The sequence below is a fragment of the Lytechinus pictus genome, chromosome 11 (genome assembly GCF_037042905.1).
Source record: "Lytechinus pictus isolate F3 Inbred chromosome 11, Lp3.0, whole genome shotgun sequence".
Taxonomy (NCBI): domain Eukaryota; kingdom Metazoa; phylum Echinodermata; class Echinoidea; order Temnopleuroida; family Toxopneustidae; genus Lytechinus; species Lytechinus pictus.
The window spans coordinates 8399887-8426736 of record NC_087255.1 but is presented as its reverse complement, the minus strand read 5'-3'; the positions used below and the strand labels follow the sequence as shown (position 1 = coordinate 8426736).

General features: G+C 37.2%; 1 protein-coding gene across 3 annotated transcripts; it reads right to left on the bottom strand.

Annotated features, from left to right (window-relative positions):
• Positions 1-280: 280 nt before the first annotated feature.
• Positions 281-26636, bottom strand: LOC129270770 (heterogeneous nuclear ribonucleoprotein A0-like). 3 transcript variants are annotated; one of them, XM_064106600.1, is made up of 12 exons: positions 26468-26575; positions 25359-25399; positions 24035-24201; positions 23108-23254; positions 19575-19623; positions 17858-17940; positions 14104-14290; positions 9917-10078; positions 8264-8314; positions 5497-5601; positions 4519-4596; positions 281-3055 (listed from the first exon to the last, which is right to left on the bottom strand). In XM_064106600.1, exons 1-12 carry the CDS (start codon positions 26566-26568, stop codon positions 2928-2930), a joined length of 1299 nt encoding a protein of 432 aa, XP_063962670.1. In that variant the 5' UTR covers positions 26569-26575; the 3' UTR covers positions 281-2927. The 3 variants fall into 3 exon arrangements, with proteins under 3 accessions (XP_063962670.1, XP_063962671.1, XP_063962672.1); XM_064106601.1 differs by lacking the exon at positions 8264-8314 and having other exon boundaries at positions 26468-26636; XM_064106602.1 differs by lacking the exons at positions 8264-8314; positions 9917-10078 and having other exon boundaries at positions 26468-26588.
• Positions 26637-26850: the final 214 nt, after the last annotated feature.

Here is a 26850-nt window from a genome sequence, read left to right as displayed (position 1 = left end):
ATGAATGCACAACTGGAATCATTCACAATTTCCAGAGTAAATGGCAATTTATGGAATTATATCACAGACCAAAGGGGGAGCAGATCGCATTTGACGTCACAAATTCAACACTTAACCAATCCATAGCTCTTAAGCCTTGATTTTATTTTCACCAAATATTCACCAATGTTTCTTCCATTTTTCTGCATTTACTGAATCAACTTTACGCAAGGGTGAACTTCCCATACAATCATGCAAGTATTCGCTCTCTATACAAATCATGAGCAAAGATCACAAAACCTTGTTAGCTAAAAACATGTGGAATCTTTTAATCAATTGATCTCTTTCAAAAATATAGAACAAAAATTCATCTTCATCGTAACTGATAAGTGGTACAGGAACTGTATTCACATTAAGTAAAACTGAATCTGACTTTCATCTTCTCTTCCATACAGAGCGAACCAAACTGTTTTTTTTTCATTTATCTTTTATCTGCCAGCCTCCCTTACAATCTACATATCTTTTTTAGTACAAAACTGTTGAATATACAAATCAATGAGAAAAGGTAGCAATCAACAATCAAGAGAGTGTAAAAATATCCATGGGGAATCAAAACTCAATCATAAGTCATTCCAGAAGAAAAGAAAGAGAAAAAGTGGATGAGTAGAAAGGTTAAGGTCTGAACAAAATTGGAGAAACAAGTTATTTATTTTTCAAAGTCAAATCTCTAAACCTGTGGAGATCTACAACTTGCTACATATATATGTTGTCATTACGATGTAGGAGAGGGAGTGATATAATAATAAACCACAAACTTCATATGCTCCAATCCACAAGCCACAAACTGATCTCAATTTTAGTCCAACTTTCGTATTTCTAGTCCAATTTCTTGAAAACTTTCACTATCCTGTTTTTCTAATTTCTCTTCTTTCCTCCTCTACAAATCACTTTATTACCAGAGTTGGATTATCCTTTCAAACTTAAAAGAAATAATGATAGATTTTGATGAATCAAGGTGTCTGCTACTGAAAAAAAAATAGAATCTAGAGGGCGAGATCATTTCCTGTGTATTGAAAGCAGGGGGGTGTTTCACAAAGATTTAAGTGTGAATTAGCGTCATGCTTAATTGCTGATGCGCACATGATTATGTAACGCGCAGTCTCAGTGATTAATATGCAGTTGCGTGCGTCCTCTTCGCATAATTTCCGGTGATGCCTTTTATTCGGCATGAAACTGGACATTTAAGTGAGACTCTAAGTCATACTCAACTCTTTGTGATACACCCAACTGATATGAAGTTCATATTTAGACATGAAATGCAATAGTACAGGGGCCTGTTGCAGAAAGACTTGCGTTTAAACGCAAGTCAAAATATCAAGCGCAAGTCCCGAATACGGGTGCTTCATTGGCTGAAAATCAAGTTGCGCAAGATTTTTTTAGTTGCGTTTGATCGCAACTCTTTCTGCAACGACTAACCAACAAAACAGGTTGTGATTCCCCAACAATAAATATCACTAATAAACAAAGAAGTATTTTTATGACTTGATATAATTGAGTTATAGATAGATGTCTGATTATCAAAATGTACGGAATGATCTTCTTCTTTTTTTAATTGTTAAGCAAAATATAAAAAAATATTAACAATATATAAATTAAACAAAAGATGTCATTATAAGGATTACCTTGAGAGAAATTAACTTTAATATGTTTATGGACAGGCCAACTAACATCAAAATTATTGTGCAGAAAAAAAATGATCAAAATATGTTGAATTTACATTGAAAAATGAATTTGTACAAATCCATGTAATATATGATGAAGGCATTGTTCTGTTCTACTGGAGAAAAAAAATGCCTCACTGAATTCTCATTGACAGAAATCGTTAAAAACTTGTATATGACATAATAGCCCTGAGATTCTAGCTGATTGAAAATATGTAGGCAGAATACAGTACTAAAGACATTAAAAATGTTCTCACACTCAAGGGTGACTCGACTGTTGCAGTCATACGTGATTAATGAATATCAACTAAACAGGTGACAAAGTTAATAGCCATAATCATCAGAATTTCCGAGTGTAAAGCTATCAAGCAAAGCATGCAAACATATGCCCCCCCCAAAAAAAAAAAAAAAAAACGCAATCTATAGCATGTATTAACATGAAATATTATTCCTTGTATTTGTACAATTGGATTAAAAAGTGTTTTAATGATTTCTACGATGATCCATGACATTTACATTTACACTCCTCTAGCGCTCATACGCACAACATAATCTTTGCTATTTTTTTACTGGTATTATTTCCACCTTTCAAAGCCAATAGCGTAGACACCCAATGACCAGTGGTTTCAAAAAATATATACAGAGAAATCCACCTTTCAAAATCCACCAATTGACATGTCTTCAATATATTTATAAGCAAGAGGGAATGCTTGATTTCAATTCATTTGAAGGTGTTACTAAAGTCCATTGTAGAAAAAACTGCAGCTTAAAAACTTGTGCAACTACCAGGCAAGGCATCATCATTTTCTTCTTGCAATTATGTGTCAAAACTTAATTAATTTGAACGTGTTACGACTGTGGAAAGCTGAACCAGAGTAAGGTATAGTCATTTTCTTGATACGAATCATTTACATGTCAAATATTGTAATTCACTATCCAGAGCAACCACTTAACAATGTGCAGTAATATTTAACAATTCACAGAAAACCTACAAAATTGCCAGAGATTACCTTTAAAAGGAAGCAAGCCAAACAAAGACAAGTTTATCCCCCCCCCCCCCCCTCCCTCAAACAACACGATAGCACTGGATACAAATAATGGGAAAAATTTACAAGCAGGGTCTTGAAAATATCAGCAGTGAAAACAAACCTTTAATATTAAACATAGAAAACATGTATGTGATTGCGAGGACTGTCCCCACGAGCTTTCGGGAGCATGGTTAGACGATTATCGACTGTATGGATGGAACTGGTTGCCCACGTTGCCCTTGCCATAGTTGTTGCTACCGTACATGTCTTGTCCACCCTCTACCTGCCCATAGTTCTGTTGTGGGGGTTGCTGTGCCGGTGGGGTTGCTGTGTTAACAAGATTTAATTACAATATTATGTCATTTATAATGCACACCACATACTTTGAAGAGGGGAGGGGTGGAAATAGAAAAGGGCGAGAGAGCATTTCATGAAAGGACTGGTCAGATGTTTTCAATGACAAAGTCTGCTTATCCAAGAGTTACTATAATAACAGTGCTTCTTATCCAATTAAAATCAAATAAAGTTGTCATATCCAACTTGAAACACCCCACTGGTTTGACTTCACCTTCTAAAAAGAAAAGAAAACATACTACAATAACATCGAAATTCAAGCCTTATATAGAAAAGATTGGAGTAAATACATAAGATCAGTGAAACATTTCAATGATAATGGTATCAAATATCGGACTGATAAAAACTAGTTCAGACATTTTGTTTTTTGAAATTGTCACATGGCCAGCATTGTCACTGTGGTTGTCGACACTGGTCAATCCTTTCCACGACTCAAAACCTTTAAGTGATACTCGGTGTAACATCACAACACTCTACACTCATCCAGCACAAATTTCCCCCATGACAAAGTAAATGATTTGAAAACGAGAACTTAATCATATTTCTAACATATGCCATACCCATCATTTTCCCTTTTAATTGCTCTATACCGACTCCAACATTAGTCAAACTGTCCACATTGCTCTATACTGACAAATAATATTGTCGTATGACTGTCCATATGGAATATGAAGATAAATTAGCAGGATCATTTTGTATTCCACTTGTTCTTCCAGAGAATTTCAGCATGTTTCTAAAAATGGGCAAGAATCTGTTTTCGGTCAGGTTTCTCTTTTCTGGGTTTCGCCAACACAGGAGCCTGTTGCAGAGAGTCTCGCGTTTAAACACAACTCCAAACAAATCCAACACAAGTCCCAAACATGCACTTCTGCTTGGTCGAAAATCAAGCTGCGTTAATGTTTTGTAGTTGCGTTTCAGAGCTGCCAAGTTGTATTTTGCATTTTCAGTATTCTTATCCCCCAAAATCAGTATTTTGACAAAAAAATCAGTATTTTTACTGTGTGAGATAAATATTTTGTATTTTCCCCCAAAAAAGTGTATTTCATAATAAAATGCTTGGCGCACTCGCCCATCACGGCGCTCAAGCTGCATGCAAGCTAAAATGCGCACTGCTCTTGCAGATGAAAAAAAAAAAACAGTGAAACTTGTGTATATCACCCTGGTTTTTACAAAATGATTGAAAAAATTACATTGATCTAATAACCATATTTGTGTACGTTTTATGAAATAGAGACATATAGAGATGATTTTTCTCAAAAAATTACGATTTTGTAAAAAAAAACGTATTTTTTAAAGAAAAAACATACTGCCGTATTTTGGTTGCAGAAACGTACTAAGTACGGCTAAAACGTACCGGTTGGCAGGTCTGGCGTTTGATTGCAACCCTTTCAGGAAAACAGGCCCCTGGCCTCAATGTTCATGAGGGACATACTGACCTTGGTTATACCCTTGGTTGTAGTTTCCTCTCTGGGGTCCATATGTTGAAGCTTCTTGAGCATAGTTTCCCATTGATCCTACAGAACAGAGAAGGCATTATCAAATTTTATTCAATTAGGTGTAATATTTCAAGCAATAAGATATCTAACCAGTCTTGTGCATCTCACTGCAGTGCAAAAGGCGTGCACTGAAAACTGATATTGAACACTCCAGCAGACTAGCACTGTTTCAGGCAGGTTGATTGTTCGTCTTCAAGAGCAAAAACGGACAGTCGACCTGTCCGAGACGTTGAGTCTTCTCTCCCGCTCCTGCTCTACAACTCCACTCGCCGACTCTCAAGCCAGCCTTCCCTCATCTACTCAAGTCTCTCTCACATCTCCAGCATGGCTAGCCTTCTACTCCAGCCTCTCATCCTGCCTACTACCGGTACTCAAGCTTTCCACTCCTTCTGGTTTACAGTTCTTTTAAGGACTACACTCATTTCCAAAAGATACTCTACTTTCTAACCTCCACTTTCTCGCCTCTCCATTTTACTTCTCCCTCTATCCACTTTTTATCTCAGTCCTTTCCAGGACTTTACACATGGACATGGTGTACCTTAAACCACTTCCGCGATTGTTCATAACACAATGCAAACCATCAAACATCATAGCAAGTACAATTCAAATAGGTATACCTAACATCTCCAACTTAGCTAGCCTTCTACTCAAGCCTCTCATCCTGCCTACTACTCAAGCTTTCCACTCCTTCTGGTTTACAGTTCTTTTAAGGACTACACTCATTTCCAAAAGATACTCTACTTTCTAACCTCCACTTTCTCGCCTCTCCATTTTACTTCTCCCTCTATCCACTTTTAATCTCAGTCCTTTCCAGGACTTTACACATGGACATGGTGTACCTTAAACCACTTCCGCGATTGTTCATAACACAATGCAAACCATCAAACATCATAGCAAGTACAATTCAAATAGGTATACCTTGGTTTTGATACTGTTGCTGTGGTTGCTGCTGCTGTTGTTGTTGGCTGTATGGGTCCTGTTGGGTTTGTTGGTATCCTCCGTAATTACCATAGCTGGGTGCACCTGTCAGGGATATAAAACCACCATCATTAATGCAAACCAACTGAACTCTATTATGTAACACTGCAGCTTTGTTCAACATGAAGCTATGGTATCATGGGGCGTTGCAATCAATCCCAAATCTATTTGAGGTCCCTAAATCAATCCTATGTCTTGCAGTTATTTGCACATTTGCAATCAATTCCTGATCTGTTTTTTGCAACAAGGAGTGTGCAAACCGAGTTGATCTGCCAATTGTAAATTTAATAGCAAATACTTTAGTGCAATATCCCCTTAGTTTCATAAACTTTGTTTATTTATAAGTTCACTAATAATTCAAATTACTTGTAATCAGATATACCATTCAGGTTTAATAACTTTGCTTGAAATAAGGCCAGAACATAACAAATCTCCAGTGTGTGTTGTATACAATATGAAGCCTGGGCAGCCTGAAATGAGAAGTTGTCAGGGCTTGAAATCTGGCAAAGGCCTCCAGACAGGCATCTATATTACATTTTAGCCTAGCTGAAAAAAATCAAGTTGTCAGAACAAGAAAACTCAGCATTTTAACAGAAACTTGGAGTCAGTCGTACCAGCTGAAACTACAAGTGAATTTACAAGACCAAAATAACAGTTATGCTTGTGTCAAGCCAGTGAGGTTTATTTATTATTTCAAAAATTACTGAGACTTTTAATCAAACCAGTCAGGTCAACTGATATGATGGGCATAACCTCCCTTTTGCTATAGAAAGTACAGTCAAATCGGCAAACCCGACTCCAGGGACCCGTTGCATAAAACTTTTGCCTTAAAAAACTCTGGCAAATGAACAAAAACTTTGGCAAACAAAGTCAATGCCATTGAAAATAACACATTAAAATAACTCTGGCAAAAAAATTTGCCAGAGATTTTTATGGTAAAAGTTTTATGCAACGGGGCCCAGGATGACCAAAGCTTTTGCATTATTCCCAACATACCCTCATCAGTCGATTTGGATTCTGTTTCATTGGTTTTACTGTAGCATTAGACTTAATACATGAAGTCCCAGTAAAGGCTGACAGAGTACAATTCAAGTATAAACAAGTGCATGAAACCAGCACCAAAACCAGAGGAGTGTTTTAATGAAGCACCTTGTCTGTGATTTTCCATGCAATCATATGTAAATGGAAGGATTTTTTTTTTGTAGTTCATAAGAATTGTCCATGAGAACCACTGACAATTAGCTTCATGATATGCTCCCTAGAACCATAAGAAATCACTCTGTGTCAATAAATCAACTTTGAAAAAAAAAGCAGAAGAACAAACAGAAAACCTCAGAGAAGATTTTGAAGAAAATATTTAGATGGCTAGTGTTGACCTTTAATAAGTTGAAAACCTCTCAAATTCGCTAAGGTATGATTCTCAAAAACAAAACTGTCTCAATCATCTGTTGGCCTGTAACTTTACACCCTTAAATGATTCTGTGACAGTTATCAGGACTATTACATGGATGGATGGGCAGTGGCAGATTAAGGATTGGAGGGTGCAAAAAGTAATTGGAATATAGAGGGGCGCAGATGACAATTGCACTGGATATACCTAATTAACAAATATGTTCAATGGGCAATGATAGGGAGTGTGCTTCTCTCTGCCACCTGCTTGGATAATGGATATACCACTGATGTGCTGCGCACAGCAAATGTGTTTGGTAGCCAGTGATCCTTTAGGTGCTATATAAGTATCCATAACACCCTTTTGTATTTGGACTGGAGAGTCAGCGGCAAACAAGTTTACCATTGCAGAGTGCAGCTTGTCTATCCGTGTTGTTCTTGATGAAATATCACAGAAGTGTGGGTATCTGGGCCAAAAGATGTTCTCAAGACACAATTTTGATGAATTGTGATTTTTTTTCTTTTAATGACACAAATAATCAATTCTGCCTAATTACAATTCACATGCCACATTCAAATACCATCCACTCCTGGTTAAAAGAGTAATGTAATTAAAATATGGCTAAGTCTCCAGAAAAATGTAGGAAATAAAGAGTAATGTTCATGCAATAAAAATCTCTTTGTGTACGAAAGGCTGTGAAACCAGGTATTAGTTGTAACAGAAGAAAATGTCAAGAACATCAATTCATTACAATATAAAAAACTAAATTGTTAGAGAGAACAAACAACAAAGTGTAGGAGGATGCAAGAATGTAAAAACAACATAACACAAGCCCAGTCAGATAACCTCTTTGAATTCATTCAAACTCTTTAATTAATCTCTGTTGCATAAAAAATGTAAATAAATTGAATATCAAGAAAATTTCAGGATATATATAATCTTTCTTTGTAGCTTTCTGATTTCCGATCACTAAATTTGCAAGATCAGCACTCATATTGAAACTCTGCCAAAAGAGGGTGGTAGATATTCTATTTTGACAATTTACATAGAGAATAGCTGGTTGCAAAAAGATTTAATTTCAATTTCAGAATAATTTCCAATAATCTGCAATGCATTTTCATTGCATAAAAAGTCTTAAAATAGGTTGAGAAGTAAACAAATCCCAAATTGGATTAACTTTGAAATTTACTTAAACCATCAAATTCAACAATAATGAACACAAGAAAAAAAATGAATCCATATCCACTATTAATTCCTTTTAGTGAATTAATTAATCTACCAAACACAATATAGTCTGTGGGCTCTTGACTGGTTTACCATTGCGAGATCTTTGGTCTGCATAATTATCACCTCCCCCACTGTGTTTTCCTGGAATAAATGGAGTAATTAGAATAGGACAATACATGTAGTCACTCACATTCATTGTTTTATAAACATACCTTAACTACACTTATTGCACATTATTATACATTTGCCATTACGTATGTAGAACATACAATGAGCTGTGCATACTGAGAGAAACAAGTCCATATTACCTGAAGGACATGCATGTAAACTAACTTTTGGCCTTTGACAGACATTTCAAAATCATGTTATCATGCTCATTCAACCAAAATCTCTTGACCAAAAATGCACGTTGGTGATTAGAACTGTGCTCAAGCAAACATACATGTACAGTATGGAAGGCTAGGATTGAAATATTAATTGTTACGGCTTGAAAGTGTTACACTGTTATCTGTTAATAATGAGACAATATTGGCTATACCAATTTAGTATTGACTGCATATAATGATTAATCGCTCAAATCAATACATCTTCTTGAAAGGTAAATGCCAGTTGTGGTAATGATCTCAAAATTGAGTTCAAACAGAATCCAATAAAATTACCACTAAAGTGTTTGTATGTATAAATAAAAAATATGAGCCGAATGACTCTGGAAAAAAAAATGTGTAATTACTGAGAATGAGCAAAATAAGCACATAAAATCAAATGTCAGGTATTTTTCCGAGGAATATTAATACACTGCCCACATATGCTTTTCTGTGTTAGCGTCTTAGTGATCATCAGAATGCTCGGTTTTCAGCTAAGATTTCATGATTTCACAAAGATAAGTTTATATTAATGTACCAGATGTAGATCAATGATGATATTGTGACCATTAACCTTGATTTAAAAGGCTTTGTCATGAAATAATTATTTGCAGCAACTATTTCTTTTACCGTTAATATCTGATTTTCCTTTTTTTTTAAATAACATTGAAGGAGGTATCTCATATCCGTATGGAATGCTAGGTTTCTTCTTCCCAAGGTACCATGTCAAAAGTCTGAGCCACATCTTTTAGGAACAAAGGTGCTACCTGCATGTATGTGTCTTTTCATAAAGGCTATCTTGCATTCCCCCATTGTTTTGCCTAAGATGAAATATCAAAATATGTCATAAACAAACGTCTGCAGGATTTCCACGCAAAAAACACAGATCTGACTTTGACAAGGTACCTTAATCTTCATTCATGACAAAAGATAGTGTACCGGTAAATTAATATGAATTCATTGCATACTCATATGACCGTTTTCTTTTCATTTTGGTACTGGTTGACCGAGTTGGCAAATGGCACTCCATAAAAGTACAGTCCACTAATCTGGGATAACCGCAATCAATACCTTAAGCCAGGATTACACCAAAACCAAATTCTCCTGAATAAATTAGGACCCATTCTAGCCAAATTCAGCCTTATTCAGATGGTTTTGGTGGATTTGAATGTTCCCAGATCCTTCCTGAATCTCCTCGCATTCGCGGAGGGAGAACAGAATACTCCCGAAACCACCCAAAAACGAGGATTCGCAGCTGATTCAGTTCTGGTGTAACTAGGCCGTAATCGAGTACCTTCCAGAGACTTTAGCCGCTGACAGGTTTACCATATGGAGCAGGGGCAAGAAAATATACACGGTAAACACCGTTTCTCCTACATACCTCCATAAGCCTGTTGTGGTTGTTGCTGCCCATAGCTTCCTTGTTGCTGCTGAGGTTGCCTGTAACCATTGTTGAAGCCTTGCTGCTGTTGTGCGCCACCAAATCCACCACCGCCGGCACCCCTTTGCTGTTGGTACCCACCACCTTGTCCACCGAATTGACCTATAAAAAAAAAACTTTTACAATCTTTCGGAAGGAAAGAAAATTGAAGGTGATCAGAGGACACCGATCTTGCTGGTGATGATGGTAGATTCGATTCAGTGCTGGGGGATATTTCTATATGATGCGATATTGAACAAATATTGTATATTCGATAATGGCTTTATGATTATGTTGATATATCCTGGTAGCATGATATGACCGTTTAAATTATTGTAAATTATGAAAAGTTAACCATTATTTCTTTACATTGGCTGCTCTGTATGGCTTTAGACTAACTCTGAACTTTGTAAGTTTGGTACCCAAATGCCCCCCTTTTCATGGACAAGCACCAAGATACCTATGGCAGAGCTGCCAAGTTGTATTTTGCATTTTCAGTATTCTTATCCCCCAAAATCAGTATTTTGACAAAAAAAGTATTTTTACCGTGTGAGATAAATATTTTGTATTTTTCCCAAAAAGAGTGTATTTCATAATAAAATGCTTGGCGCACTCGCCCATCACGGCGCTCAAGCTGCATGCAAGCTAAAATGTGCACTGCTCTTGCAGATGAAAAAAAAAAACATTGGAACTTGTGTATATCTCACCCTGGTTTTTACAAAATGATTGAAAAAAAAAAAAGTTACCTGAAATTACATTGATCTAATAACCATATTTGTGTACGTTTTATGAAATAGAGACAGCCTGGCCAGGCCTACTGAGCTGGGAGAGCCCTTTGACCTTGCTGAGCCAAGGCTCTCAGAGGTTGTTAGCTTTTTGGAAAAGACAAGGACAGGTTCAGCACCAGGGCCTAATGGTGTCCCTTACAAGGTGTATAAGAAGTGTGGGAGATTGAGGAAGTTCTTATGGCGTCTTCTCAAGGTAGTTTGGAGGCAAGGTGTTGTCCCGGATTCCTGGTGTAAAGCTGATGGTGTTTATATTCCTAAAGAGGTGAACTCCACTTCACTAGGTCAGTTTCGGCCTATCTCCTTGCTTAATGTTGAAGGGAAGGTCATGTTTGGTATTTTGGCGAAGAGGATTTCTTCCTTTGTCGTTGATCATGGTCTAGTTAATACCTCTGTGCAGAAGGCCGGGATCCCAGGTTTCCATGGGTGCCTGGAGCACACCAGTATGATATGGCAGACCATACAGCAGTCAAAGAAACTGCGACGGAACCTTGCAGTTGTGTGGCTTGATCTTGCCAACGCATATGGCTCAGTTCCGCATGCATTGATAGAGTTTGCGATGGATTTCTTGTGGATTCCCCCTCGGGTAACCAGGTATGTGATGCAGTATTTCCAAGGTTTTAAGATGAGGTTCTCTACTCAGCAGTATACCACAGACTGGCAGAGCCTGGAAGTTGGTATTCCAATGGGATGTGCAATTTCTCCCATTTTGTTTGTGCTTGTCATGGATGTCCTTGTTAGGTCTGCTGGAGGATTCGGATGTGGTGTGACTTTCCCTGGTGCAGAGGAACTACCTCCAATTCGTGCATTTATGGACGATCTCACTATTCTCTGTCCAAGTACGAAGGCTACTAAGGAAATTATGGCTAGGCTCGAGGAATTAATGGATTGGGGAAGGATGAAATTCAAGACGAGGAAGTCTAGGAGCCTTGTGTTGAAACGAGGTAGGCTAAGTGATTTTCACTTCCTGTTGTGTGGGGAGGAGATCCCATCTATCCAGGATGAGCCGGTTAAGAGTTTAGGCCGTTGGTATACCGAAGACCTGAAAGATGTAGGAAGAATTAAGGACACTGAGGAACAGATCAGGAAAGGTCTGGAGTCAATTGATAAATGTGGCCTCCCAGGCAAACTTTAACTGTGGTGTCTTCAGTTTGGGCTGATGCCACGCATCATGTGGCCATTAACTGTCTATGAGATAGGTTTGTCGTATGTCGAAGCCATGGAGCGTAAGATCAACGTCTATGTTAAGAGGTGGCTGGGTGTTCAAAATTCTCTGACCAACATTGCTCTCCATAGTACTGAGACAAAGTTGAACATCCCCGTCAAGTCATTGGTTGAAGAAGTCAAGGTGACGAAAGCAAGATCTTTTATGATGCTTCGTGATTCTAGCGATCCGGTCATTAGAGATTACCAGCCTGATGTGAAATCGGGAAGGAAGTGGCATGCTGATAAGGCAGTGGAAGAGGCTGAGTCGAGACTGAGGCACAAGGAGATGGTTGGTGCTGCCCAAACCGGTCGTTTGGGCCTGGGCTGGACTTCTACCAAGAGGTGGTCAGCAGCTTCAGCCCGGGAGCGGCGCGACCTCATTGTGCAGGAGATCAGAGAGGTTGAGGAGGAGAAGAGATTGGCCACAGCAGTTGGCCAGGCCCAGCAGGGCTCATGGACGAAGTGGGAGGGGGCAGAAGCCAGAAGGTTAACATGGTCTGTACTTTGGCAGATGGAGCCACTTCGAATCTCCTTCGTTGTTCGCTCGACCTACGATCTTTTGCCTACGCCCGTTAACCTCAGCAAGTGGTATAACGAGCCTGATAAGTGTAGTGCTTGTGGAGGGAGAGGTACCCTTCAGCACATACTTAGTGCCTGCGAGGTTAGCCTGTGTTGTGGGATGTATACTTGGAGGCATAACCAGGTCTTGAAGGTTGTTGAAGAGGCGGTTACAAAAAGGATGAAATCTCATAATTCTGGGAAGGGTGTTGCAAATGGGGGTATGCCCCATATTGATTTTGTGAAGGAGGGGGCTAGGCCAAGATTTAGGGCAAGGTCTACGAGGCCCAGTATCTTGTCCTCAGCTCGTGATTGGCAGGTGAGAGTCGACCTGGACGGAAAAGGGAGTTTCCCACAGCATGTGGTGTTTACAAATCTCCGCCCCGATATTGTTTTGTGGACTGACTCTGCAAAGGTAATAGTTCTAGGAGAGTTGACCGTCCCTTGGGAGGATAATTTTTACTATGCCTTTGAGCGCAAGCTCACAAGATATTCTGAACTTGTGGCAGAGTGTACAGGCAAAGGCTGGAAGGTGTTTTGCTTCCCCTTTGAGGTTGGTTGTCGTGGGTTCATAGCAAAATCATTGTCTAGGTGGTTTCGGGAGTTGGGTTTCTCAAATAGAGAGAATAAGCATGCTTGTAGGGCTGCTTCTGAGACAGCAGAGAAGGGTTCTGCTTGGATTTGGACCAAGTATGTCCAAAGGAAGAGGGTGACCAGCAATTTAACAACTTATTTTTGTCCTTTATTTCTTTCTTTCTTCCCCCTTTTTTTTTTCCTTTTTCTTTCCCTTTTTTTTGTTTGTTACCAAGGGGGAAGGTGGTGCTTTGCACTGCTGGCCCACCACCAAGAGGGAGTATTGTTTCTAACGGGCCGAAACTCCCAGTGACTGGTGGAAAACAACCGAGGATTCCCCCTGGTAATGCATGAGGCAGCGTTCTCATGTTTGTTTAACTAGAGATTATTATTATTTTTTTTTTTTTTTAATACAAAAAACATATTTTTTAAAGAAAAAACGTACTGCCGTATTTTGGTTGCAAACACGTACTAAATACAGAAAAATCGTACTACTTGGCAGCTCTGCTATGGGATAGTACCATAATCCATAAAACATGAAATCCATAAAAACAAAACGCCTTAATTTCACTTCCTCCTTCCTTGCTTTCAGCCGTTCCTTGCCTTCACAGAAGTGCAGATCATAATGAACGTATATATGATTTTTCAGATTCGGTGCTTTATCATATTACCGGCAATATTTTTCCGCCGATAAGGCTGGTCATGTTTTATTTTAAACCCCATCTAAATGTTCTGCAGGTACAATGTACAAGCAATATTATGAGAAATCGGACACACCAAGTAATGCAAAATCTGCTATCAAAAAAATAAACTAAATAAGACTGGCATTGATGTAGATAAATGCGGAAAATATTTTATTTGGTTTTGTTTGGGTATCCTTTCATAAAAAGATTCCTGATTGGCAGTGTATATAAATGAAACACATAAATCAGCAAGGGTTTTTTTTACAATATAAGAAGGCTATATTTTGAATGACACGTAACAAAGGCCTTTTCTTTTTTTCCTTTTTTCTAGCCCAGTACCTACCCATGGGTTGGCCCATGTTCCACTGGTTGCTGCCGCCACCGTAGTTGTTGCTGCCGCCGCCATATCCGCCTCCTTGGTTCCAGTTACCACCGCCGCCGCCACCACGTTGTTGGAAACCACCGCCTTGACCGCCAAAGTTTCTACCTTGTCCTGGATTGTTCCTAGGTTGGGCCTTCTTGATCTCCATCTTTAAAAACAAGAGACCAAACCAAGCATAAGTAGTGATGCCAATGTTGAGAGACAGTCACACCAACGAAAACCGACTCCAGCCCAATCAGAGCTATTTCATGACACTATGTACAACGATATACCAACAAACAATCGGTTTTGTCTGTGTGTCTGTATCATTAGGGTTAGAAGTTAATTCAAGATCAACACACAATGGAAAAGTGAAAAAAGAAAATCAACTACTTTTATTGAAAGATAATTCAATGCTGATCTAGCAAAAGCAGAAATTATGTACAAACATGATTCATTTGATTTGATTTGAAGGATGGGTATGATGGTATCTGTTTATTCAAAATTGGATTAGAAAATGAGAATCCCAAATTAATTAACCTTTGCAATAAGCCTGAATGTCAAATTTTGCTTGCCTTCATTTATGACAATAAGACATTTTATTTTCCTCCCAAAAAATAATTTTTTGATGGATACCAATTATATTTATTCTACTTAAAAAGTTTACGGTTCCTCAATTACAATAAAGAATTCCCAACAAAACATGAGTGTTTATTACACATTATCATGTCACATAACCCAGACTATGTCTTCATCACATGACCAAGATGAAACATTTAAGAATGCAGTCATTTCAATGTTTAAAAAAATCAAGCTGCATTAGATATATTACAAGCACTGTCAAATCGAGCATGTGCCTCCAACACAATGAAATGCCCAGTGGCCCACTAAAACATCAATGTTCTCTTTTATAAACTATTGTATTTATCATAATTATTAATAGGGTCAATTATTTCCTTCTACATGTATACATCCTTTAGAAAAAATGCTTCTTGAATCCTAAAAGCTGAAGGAAATTTCAACTAATTTTTTTCTAATTTGTTAATAATAATATAACATTTTCCCTTTCACTTATGATTCTAATAGGATTACAGAAAGAACCATACATTGATGGGAATCCAAAGACAATATGAATAAAGGGTGTTTGCCAGTAAAAAAATATATAATTTGTATGTAATATATATGCCAAACTATTATTAAAGTTCATTTACTGAAAAAAAAATTGTTCATTCCATGCATACATGTATGGACACGAGTTTATACTAATTATCTAAGTCAAAGAATTGAAGGTATTATTCAGATAAAGGCACAGGAGAAATTATAGATTGGCAGAGTCATCTTTGCTAACTCACTCCAATTTAAGACTACCTTAAATGACTATCTAAGCATTAAAGACCCATACCGGACCCAAAAATGAAATTGACAAGTCATATATACCAATCAAATGGTTATAAACTAATAAACACAGCAATGCAAGCTTAATGCATTTTTACCACTTACCAGATGAGTATTTTGCTAAAGAATAGCTCTAAATTATCAAGAACATTAGGTGTTGTGTTTAAAGAAGTGTTGAGATTCCATAGATTGTGCAAAGTAAAAAAAAACAGGGTGATTTTGCTTCTTTTCAGATTTCGCATTTTATTTTCTTCACTTTTATCACATAGAGATATCATAAATATATTTTCCTGCAAGCTTAAATTGATGACATCTACAGCTTTGGACGAGCATTTGCCACATTTCATTTCCCGCTTATTTGGCATAGCTTTCCAATTCTATCTGCATTTAGATTATGTGGAACAACTTTTCCTCACATAGAAATTTAGGCCCAATAAATGCCAAAGAAATAAAAAAAAAATCTATTGAAAAGTTGTAGGTTTCCATTCTTTAGAACACCGACTATAAATTGTCAGGGCCATTTTCATCTGCAAATTTGTTTTTTTAATCGAATTCCTAACCTATGGAATGACAACCCTCCTGACACAATGTGACCGCGTCACATAATTCAGGCCGTTAAAGCTTGATAAATCCAATTGTCGAAGCACTTTAATTTTTGAGTTTTTCTTAAGCAAAATACCCAGCTGTCAGGCGGTGAATATGCATCAATCTTACATTATTGTATTATGTAGCCGATATATTACCCATTTCTCATTATTACTTTTAGCTCGCGTTTGGGTCATTAAAGATAGGACATACATGTAGTGCACACAAAAGTTGACAAAAGAGTGAACATGATGAAGTAAAAGTCCCATCTTTTTTTTCCATAAAGAGAGGTATATTTGGCCAGGTATTAAATAACGATTACCCTCAAGCACCCACCTCTCTTCAATAAAAATAAAAATATTTAGCAGGAAACATATACACGATGAAACAAGGTTAGTAGACATTGTTAAACATGTGAATGACTTTGTCATTAGCTTCAAAACCCCCAAACTTAAATAGACTCCATTGAACATTGTACATGAGAGCTCTGCTTTTAAATTTTCTTCACAATGAACCTAGAGTCCTAAGCTGAAATAATTATAATTACTGACTCTTGGGGGTTTAATTATTGTAAGTCTCCAGATACACATTCTGTGTCTGACAAGGCTCCACACTAACTTTTTTTTTTATCTTGGTGGCCCGATCGGTCCACCAAAATCATAAATTTCATATTCTTGGTGGCCCGAAAGGCAAATTTAGTGGCCCCAAAGCAATAGAAAATATCACAATTTATCAAAACTTTGGTAGCCTGACTGGGCCATCGATTGCAGGCTTTTAAAACATTTTGGTGGCCCGACACTCATTTTTGGTTGCCCCGGGCCACCGGGCCACTGCTAATGTCGAGCCCTGGTCAGAGATATTTGTCTGAGTATATTTTGCGCCATTTCTAATCATAAATGTAGGACAATTGAAATTAGACAAACCAAAGCAGAACAGTCAACAACATGAATCAATAATGAAATTAAAAGCAAATTCTTCTAATAAATTAAACTACCTGGAGCATACTCAAAATAATTCATTTTTTTAACTACTCTACAAACTACACATCAATTTACTTCATTCACATCATATCACATGATGGGTAATACTTCTACTATTAAGTACTTAGAGTCATTACAGAGTGGTTATTCATGGCATTATTAATGTCACAGACTCTACTATCAGTATCACCATACCGTACACTTCTTCTATGTAAGTAAAATGAGGTAAGTATTTCCATGCAAATCTAAAAATCAAAACTTAGCAAGAGACTTAAACAATTGAATACTGCAAAGTGCTTAACTTATGTTACATTTGCTTGACTTAAAGACATACAGAAAGAGTTTAAGAAGCAGTAACACTTAATTAACTTTGTGCTCCAAGTACTTTAACTTATTTCAAAGTAGCTGTTAAATGCCAGAACATTAAAACTCTCAACTCTCACTCAAACAAGTACACAGATCAGTTTGTCACCAAAAATAAATTTCTCAGGTTGAGGACACTACCCCCTCCAAAAAAAATCTAAATATTACAAATTGAAACTTTTTTCGCACTTTGGGGTTCATTTCATATTTTATACATGAAATTTCTTAATAGCAGGAAACAAAAATTACGGAACAACCTTTCAAATGTATTTTTTCAATCAAAATAAATCCCCGTTTTTCAATTTCTAAGAAATTCTGTGTACCTCTCTCTCTCTTCCTCTCTTTCTCTCAACCTTTGTACTGTTCTCAGCAAAGGAAAATAAATAATTAAGATATAAGACTTAAAACTCTACCGATTTCCCCTTCAGCTCCACGTGTTGCATTTGGACCAATTTGTCTACGTCTTCTTCACTTTCGAACGTCACAAAGCCGAAGCCTAGAATACATGGTAGGTAGGTGGGTAGGTACGTAGATACATGCCATTCCATAATAACGTAAACATAAAAGCTTACAGGTACAAATGCAAGACATACCTTCTACAGTGCATGCAAGCTTCCAACCCATCAATAATTTTAGGTTAGATTTACAATTTTGATTGAAAGTTGAAATATATTTAAAACATTTTGATCAGATACAGATCTTTCTTGGTTGGAATATAACAAGATCGCATTGCACTGTAGAAAAAAGGCAAGTCTTACAGCTTACTCTGAGATAACCTACATGAAAATAGAGAAAAACTTAGGAGAGAATACAATACAGTTAAGATCACCATACTTGTTTGATTATTCCGCAAAAATACCAATAAAAAAGCCAGGGCAGTGAGCATTGTATTGAAAAAGCAGTTAAATCCACTGGAAAAAAGTTGAAAATTAATAACCCTTGAGTATAAAAAAATAAATAAAAATTGGGGGGGGGGGGGCTATTTCACATTGGGGCGATTGCTGAATTTGGGGGTCATTTCCTTGTGATAACGGCAATTACGCAGCAAATGCAATCACCTCTTTTACCGTATGTAGAAGTAGAACACAGATTTTCTCAAATATTCTTGAATATTGTTTATTTGCAGATCTATGAGCGACGCAAGGAAAGGTTGCCCCAAAGCATTCTAATTGGTGGGGGATTTTTCGGGGGGATTAGGGCTGTGATGAGGGCTGTATCACCCGTCATCCTCTTGTGATTTCTACATGTACAATGAGCTAAAAAGAAAGCAATTTGGTTGTTTGATCATTGCAATTAAACTTTCTCCAGACATCTGTGGGATTTCTTTTCATATAGGGTACTGCAAGAAACTTCCAATCAGTTGTAAGTCAATTTCAGTTTAAAATACCAATTAAAAGTCATGCTATTCATTGCAAATTTGCAATTGATTGCCTGGTTCTTGCATAAAAAATTGATTGCAAATATTGTCTTGCAACATGCCATTCATAGTTTCACTGAGGACCTGCGTGGTTTTTCAGAGTCACGTGTGACTTTAAATTCCGGCTAGTGCTCTGTACATAACGCCTCACCTTATTGCTCAGATTCTACTTAAGGAGCCCACCATACATTCACTTATCAAATTCTATTTAGATATCGAGTGCACGTCGGCACTTAAAGGAGTACTTTAAATCCCAACTCTTATGTAAGTCAGCCCCTTGGTTGAATTACTTAAACAAACTTTTTCATCAAAGAATAGGCTCTGCCTTTTTCACTAATTTGTATCAAAAATTTATATTGTATATATTGTATTATATTGTATATCATTACCTTAAAACTATTTAAAAATCTGCAACCACTTATTGTACATGTACATAAATCCTTCACTTTATTCCAATCATTTTACTATCAACTGACTCCTAGTCTAATCTTACATAGTACAATTCAGTTGTTGGTCAAATTTACTTCAAGTTACAGGGTACAAAATTCAGAAATTAAAAACTAAAATAGATTTAGAAAATGTGATGTGTTCGGCCTCTCGAGTACTACTTATCAATTTCAACCAAATACTACATGCAATTACTTTATACTACAAGTTTACTTCAAATGACATTCACGCTTCAATTAGATACAACAATTTCAATTCAAACGTACCTCTGTGCTTTAAGGTTTCATTGTCGATCATAATGTGGACATCTTCGACCTGAAATTAGAAATGTAACATCAAACAATAAGGCAAATGTAATTTCTATATTTTCTCCCAGACTTCTCTTCATTCCAAATTGGATATGGTATTTTATTGAACCCCTTTTGCAATGTACAAGGGCTACTTTTTCTAGTGGATGCAAAATTATATTTTACCCTAAGTACTTTGTTTTACATATATACATCATGACTGGTATTTCCAAGATTTTTTTAACTCAGGAAAATGTCTAATAAGCCGTTCCTCTACAAAGACTCCAAATAAGATCTTTTATTTTCTCTGCCCACAAATAAGGCTTAATTAAATCAGGGCTCCACACTAACCCATTTTTTCTACTGGTCCAACCTATTCATGTCAGACCAGTAGATACCCAGTTTTTCAAATTTGTACTGGTCCGAACCTAAAATCTACTGGTCCCCCAAAAATAAAGAAAACATTTAAAAAAAGGCGCAAGTTTATTTTTCTAGCCTTTCGTTCCCCCCCCCCAAATAAAATGAAGGAATGAAGGACAAAAAGAAAGCAAGACAGAAACGAAGAAAGAAAGAAGAAAGAAAGAAAGAAAAGAAAAAGAATAAAAGAAAGGAAGGAAGAAAAAAAGAAATGGTAAAGAAAGGATAGATGTAAAGGAAGGAAATAAAGAAAGAACTAAAGAATGAAAGGAAGGAAGGAATAAAGAAGGAACAAAAATAAAGAAAGAAAGAAATGAAAAAAAAAGAAATGAAGGAAAGAAATGAAGCAATACAGAAAGAAAGAACAAATCTAGTAAGTAGTAAAGGAAAGAAAGAAGAAGCAATAAAAAAGAAAGGACAAAAGGAGAGATGGAAAGGACAAAAGAAAGAAAGAGAGGAAGGAAGGTTTGACAGAAGGAAGAAAGGAATTAAGGAAGGAATAAAGGAAAGGTAAAATGATAGATAGAAGGAAATAAATAAAGGAAGGGAAGGAAAGAAAGAAGCAAGCAATATAAAAAAAGAAAAGGTAAAAGAATAGATGAAAGGAAGAAAAAAAGAGACTGAGAGACAAAGAAAGGAAGGAATGAAAGAATAAAGGAGAGAAAGGAAGCAAGCAGTCAAAAAAAGGAAAGGTAAAAGGATAGATTTAACAAAGGGAAAAAGGAAAGAACAAGACAGATAGAAGAAAGGAAGGAATGAATGTAAGAAAGAGAGAAAGGGCTGGAAGAAGGAAGAAATATAAAACAAGAAAGGGTAAATAAATGATGGATGGAAGGAAGAAACAAAGAAAGTAACAAAGAATGAAGGAAAGAAAAGGGTAAAAAGAAGGAAGGAAAGAAAGGAATGAGAGAAGAGATGAATATAGGATGGATGGACTCAAGAATTAAAGAAAAAAAAATATCAAAAAGAAAGAAAGGAAGGAAGGAAGGAAGAAAGGAAGAAAGAAAGAACGAAAGAGAGAAAGGAAGGGAGGGAGGGAGGAAGGGAGGAAGGAAGGAAGAAAGGAAGAAAGGAAGGAAGAAAGGAAGGAAGAAAGAAAGGAAGGAAGAAAGGAAGAAAGAAAGAACGAAAGAGAGAAAGGAAGGGAGGGAGGGAGGAAGGGAGGAAGGAAGGGAGGGAGGGAGGAAGGAAGGAAGAAAGGAATGAATGTAAGAAAGAGAGAAAGGGCTGGAAGAAGGAAGAAATATAAAACAAGAAAGGGTAAATAAATGATGGATGGAAGGAAGAAACAAAGAAAGTAACAAAGAATGAAGGAAAGAAAAGGGTAAAAAGAAGGAAGGAAAGAAAGGAATGAGAGAAGAGATGAATATAGGATGGATGGACTCAAGAATTAAAGAAAAAAAAATATCAAAAAGAAAGAAAGAGAGAAAGGAAGGGAGGGAGGGAGGAAGGGAGGAAGAAAGGAAGAAAGGAAGGAAGGAAGAAAGGAAGAAAGGAAGAAAGGAAGAAAGGAAGGAAGGAAGGAAGAAAGGAAGGAAGGAAGAAAGGAAGGGTGGAAGGAAGGAAGGAAGGAAGGAAGGAAGGAAGGAAGGAAGGAAGGAAGGAAGGAAGGAAGGAAGGAAGGAAGGAAGGAAGGAAGGAAGGAAGGAAGGAAGGAAGGAAGGAAGGAAGGAAGGAAGGAAGGAAGGAAGGAAGGAAGGAAGGAAGGAAGGAAGGAAGGAAGGAAGGAAGGAAGGAAGGAAGGAAGGAAGGAAGGAAGGAAGGAAGGAAGGAAGGAAGGAAGGAAGGAAGGAAGGAAGGAAGGAAGGAAGGAAGGAAGGAAGGAAGAAAGGAAGAAAGGAAGAAAGGAAGAAAGGAAGAAAAGAAAGAGAAAAAAGAAATAGGGAAAAATATTTTTTTAAAGGAAAGAAAGAAAGAACAAATGAAAGAAAAAAGGAAATTAAAAAAGAAAGACAGTAACAAAAAAATGAAAGAAGAGAGGGAAGAAACAAAGAAAGATTGAAAAGAAAGAAGGAAAGAAAAATAGGAAGAAAACAGAGGAAGAGAGCTAAAACTATCATCAAATAATTTATCAGTTTCTTTTTGGCTCAATTAAAATAGCTACGAAAGAAAGACAGAAACTAAGTGTATCAACACACACATAAATGCATATGTGGGGCTATTATGTATTCAGACGCTATCACCCGAAACCCGATCTGTTTGAACCAAAACAGAAGTGAAAATTTCTCCTTTTACTGCTTACAAATGACAGAGTTACTCCAATTTTTAGGAAATATGGACATTATAAGAGCCTTTCATGAGTATGAACCGTGAATTTTGACAGTTCTGTGAGAGATTTCTGCCAGAGTTTAGCCAAGCTTCGTTCGCGCAGACAGTAGAGAATTTACCACGTGGGTTGTGTAGCTGGCTACATGTACACTGAATGCTACTCTAGTGTGTGTATTCTGTGTGTGAATGACATAATTTAACGGGGGGAAATGGTTTGCAGTGAAATTTGACCATTTCTGGAAAAGTTATTGGTCCAACAATGGATTTTATTACTGGTCATGTCGGACCCTTAAATCTTACTATTTTTGGAAAAATTACTGGCCCGACAATGATATTTTTTACTGGTCATGTCGGACCAGTTAATCTTCCTATTTCTGAAAATCTACTGGTCCGACAGCGATTTTTACCGGTCTGGGACCGTCGGACCACCGCTAGTGTCGAGCCCTGATTAAATTAATGTGTACATTGAACCAACAAAATAAATTGTTACATAAAATATGTCACCTGGGCCATGCATTTTCTTACAAGTACATGTATATGGATAAATTACCCATTTAGAGATCAGTTGCCATGGTGTCATGGCGGCCTGGTTCTAAACAAATGAACCCTGAGTGTGTTTCTCATAGGAGAAAATGGCTGCTAACGGAATTTCATCGCTTGCAAACTCAGAATGATGGTAATTTTTGCAAACACAAATGTGTATAGACGATCATCAGCTGCGACTGTGTTTAGAACGAGCCGGTTCATTGTCATGACAGTGACGTCACATTTCGGTACTCTATAGATGATAGAAAACAAGGTTTAGATACGATCAAAGAAAAACTTACTGTTCCAAAGTTGCTAAACACAGCAAATAAATCCTCTTTGGTGGCTTGTTGTGAAATACCTCCGACAAAGATCTTCTTCTTCCTTTGCTGATCTCCAGGACCCTGTCTGGTCTCAGTTCCTCTGGCTTTGCAACGTTTACAATCAAGCTGGAAGAAAAAACATTGTAAGGTGGCACAAAGTCAGCATTCCTCTAACAGAAACTCTACTACCATTATCTTGTTAAAGCAGATACAAACCAATAGCGCCATCTGGAGCCCTCAACTACTCATACCTGGCCAGTTTCCTGACCCATAATTATGCTAGTAATATAGACCCACTTGAATGATACATGCTAATTAACTACTCAATACATTTGTACCACAATATTTATGTTACGAAGTAGCAAAGCAATTACTTTTCCTCTCAAAACAATTTAGTTTCTCTATACAGACTATGTATTTATACACACAGTCAATGAGAGACCACATACAGTTCACTCCCCGCTTAAAGCTAAACTAAAGCAGTTGCCATACTTACCCTTTTAGTACTTGAACAGTTTGATAATTTTGATGGATTCTGTTTGAACTCATTTATGCTTAATGCTAATATGGACACCCTTTAAATTGTAGCAGACATTGTACCTTGGCAATCAAAGCTCTTAATACTGGGTAAGCAACATAGCCAGTTTCCCAGTATAGTCACAGTACATCAGCCACACATAAACATCTCACATTCCCATTACAACATCCCTTTTAATAAAGAAATTTTAATTTGTGTATTTCATTTTTTCCCCAATCGTTATGACAATACTCACTGAATATTGAATATTCAGCTTCATGGGTATTAAATTTTAATGAAAAATTGATTTGAAATTAATAAGTTACTGATTTTAGATAAGAAATCACTGATTTGAAATTGGAAAATGTTCCTGTTATACAAGGACGCACCTCTTTTCCATCCAGCCTGTGGTTTTTCGTAGATACAACAGCTTCTACGCAGCCTGGATCGGCAAAGGTCACAAAGCCAAAGCCCTTGTTCACACCACGTTCTTTGTCCATCATTAAGATGAAATCGCTCAGCTTTCCATACTTCTCAAAGTATTGCCGGAACGTATCTAAGGAGAAGAAAGGTAACTTGAACTAATAATAGGTTCAGGCTCTGTATCACAAAAGTTGATGATTGATCATAAAGGTGCTTTCTAAAATTGATTGCATTGATTATTGTGCATGATCAATCACCAAAAAAAATGGCCTCATTACCAAGTTTCATGATACAGGATCTTGATTATAACAATTTTAAGCTACTGAAATCATTCACTGTGATTGGCTGATAATAAACTTGTTATTGAAATTGTGCATTGTTCTTGTAACATGGCTTCATGAAACAGGACCATGGTCAAGGGATTGCATTTTGGAAGAAAATTTCTCAAAGTGGTTAAGCTATGTTTAATGATCAACTATACAGATTGTAGTTGATAAATTCTGTAAGTGGAATAATGATCATGTCTGCTCTACTGCAAACCATTCAAGCTCGTTGCGTACTAAACTACAAAGAAACACCAATTGATTTTGCGCTTAAAATTCACAGTTTCTTTAAAGACCATCTTGGAAGTCAAAACAACTATATTATTGGAAAGCTTTGAAGAACCAGAATACAACGATGCAAGTTCCATGCATTTTAAAAGCTTACCAAATACCAGCTCGATATTTTTTATACTGATTTCAGCACTAATCAGCAATCAATCAAGACACTTCTCTTCGCACGTTGTCTAAAAAATATTGAATTTGTGAACTGGAAAACAAGTAAAAGAATGTGACTTTTCTACATGCAAAAGCATGTTATCACAGCTCCATCCATTCCTTGTGGGTAAAAAGCACAATGATACCCATTTTGAATGTTTGCAAATCTAAAAGTACGTAATTCTAAGCTGGTAAGCTGTAAATTGCATGAAACTGGCTTTGTTTTATTTAGTAGCGTATCATTTTCCGATCGGTGTATAATTTGTCATTTCAATTTTCTCTTCCAATAGGGTCGTCAAATTTTGCTTTCCCATCAAAGAAGAAATGTTGCTGAAAACTGGATTAAATTAGTACTTTGATAGTGTTGACTGGTAAAGACAATCATTGTGACTATCAATTTCAAAGTACAAATATGCACAAATTTTAACAAAAGAGATTATTCTTTAAAGTTTAAGTTAACAAAATCAGGAAGCACCATTTATACTCATTTGCTTTCAACACAAACCATGGAAGGTAGAACTTTTGTACTTACCTGGCTGTGTTGAGCGTTCCACACCGCCAACAAAGATTTTACTGAAAATAAAAGATATAAGGCGATCATCAATTCAAACTGCACTGTACATCGTTTTACATTCCGAGCACTGGGGGCCGTTTCATAAAGCTGTTCGTACATGTAAGTTAAGAGCGACTTTAAGAACGACTGGTGATCCTTTCTGTGGTAAATGATATTCACCATTTAATGTTCATTGGTAATTATTTAGCGCGTAAGAAAGGATCACCAGTCGTTCTTAAAGTCGCTCTTAACTTATGAACAGCTTTATGAAATACCTACCTGGGGGCCGTTCCATAAAGCTGTTTGTAAGTTAAGAGCGACTTTAAGAACGACCGGTGATCCTTCCTTGTAGTTGTAGTAAATGATGTTCACCATATGTTCATTGGTGATTAGTTAGCGCATGAGAAAGGTTCACCAGTCGTTCTTAACTTACGAACAGCTTTACGAAACACCCACCAGGTGCCTTTTCCTTCATTCAGCAAGGAATTTACCCATGACTCAGCCCAGGTGAGGTAAATGGTACCGGCAGGGAGTAATTCCTCAAAAAGCTGCGACTATGCTATTGACCGCGATTTATCGCTAATCTCCGATGAGTGGAGGATCAAAACAGAGACTGAGAGAGTGCTGTCTAGACTCTGCCTCTGGAGTCTGGTGAAAAACGCGCCCAGAATTCGACATGCAATTGCAAATTGACATGTGCCTCGGCCTCCATCACTGTCAATCACCACACATCGTTAAATATACACACGCACTATCACTCACCACAATCAATACATGTCCTGATTTTAACTCTAAAATCCCCTGGGTTAATGGAAGTCTTGCCTATGGCTTAGCTGCTACTATTCATCATGATTCATGACAATTTGACATGACTTGAGCTTACACTTTTACAATACAGTCCCACACATATACTTTTTAGTCTGTTCAGCGCGGGCGGGGATAGGGCAGTCAGCAGCATGATGATGATCACGATGATGAGGAATTGGAAGTTTATTTTATTAATGTGTAGGCCTATCGAGATCTTGAAAAGTAGATATACCAACATTCATTCACTTTAGCACATACTCTATTCAAACTGTACTTCTTACCCAACTTCTTCGCCCATTATGCTAGGATTATTGTGTTGAAGATAGAGAAATAATGTAGCCCACAGCAAAGAAACGGCGTTCAGTGAAAAGAGATCGATCATCGATGGCACATGCGTCAAATGCGCGTGCGCAGTACATTACCCCACAGCGCGCTAGTGGCCTGGCGGATATGTTTTTCAATATACATGCAGACCATAGAGATATATATACTAATAACGTAATTAGTATACATCTCTATGATGCAGACCTAAATAAAAACCCCGGGAATATATCTTTTCATGTCTGCAACATAGAGTTAAATACGTTTAGGTTTATATAACTCTATGGTCTGCAATCATTATGGTCGTATGCAGCGGGGACAGAAAGACTCAGGCACTGGCGTA

Coding starts and splice junctions, on each gene's coding strand:
- LOC129270770 (XM_064106600.1), bottom strand. CDS start 26,568: ATGATCGATCTCTTTTCACTGAACGCCGTTTCTTTGCTGTGGGCTACA. Junction 25,400..26,467: donor ATAATGGGCGAAGAAGTTGG/GTAAGAAGTACA, acceptor TTTTATTTTCAG/TAAAATCTTTGTTGGCGGTG. Junction 5,602..8,263: donor AGACCAAAGATCTCGCAATG/GTAAACCAGTCA, acceptor TATCCCTGACAG/GTGCACCCAGCTATGGTAAT.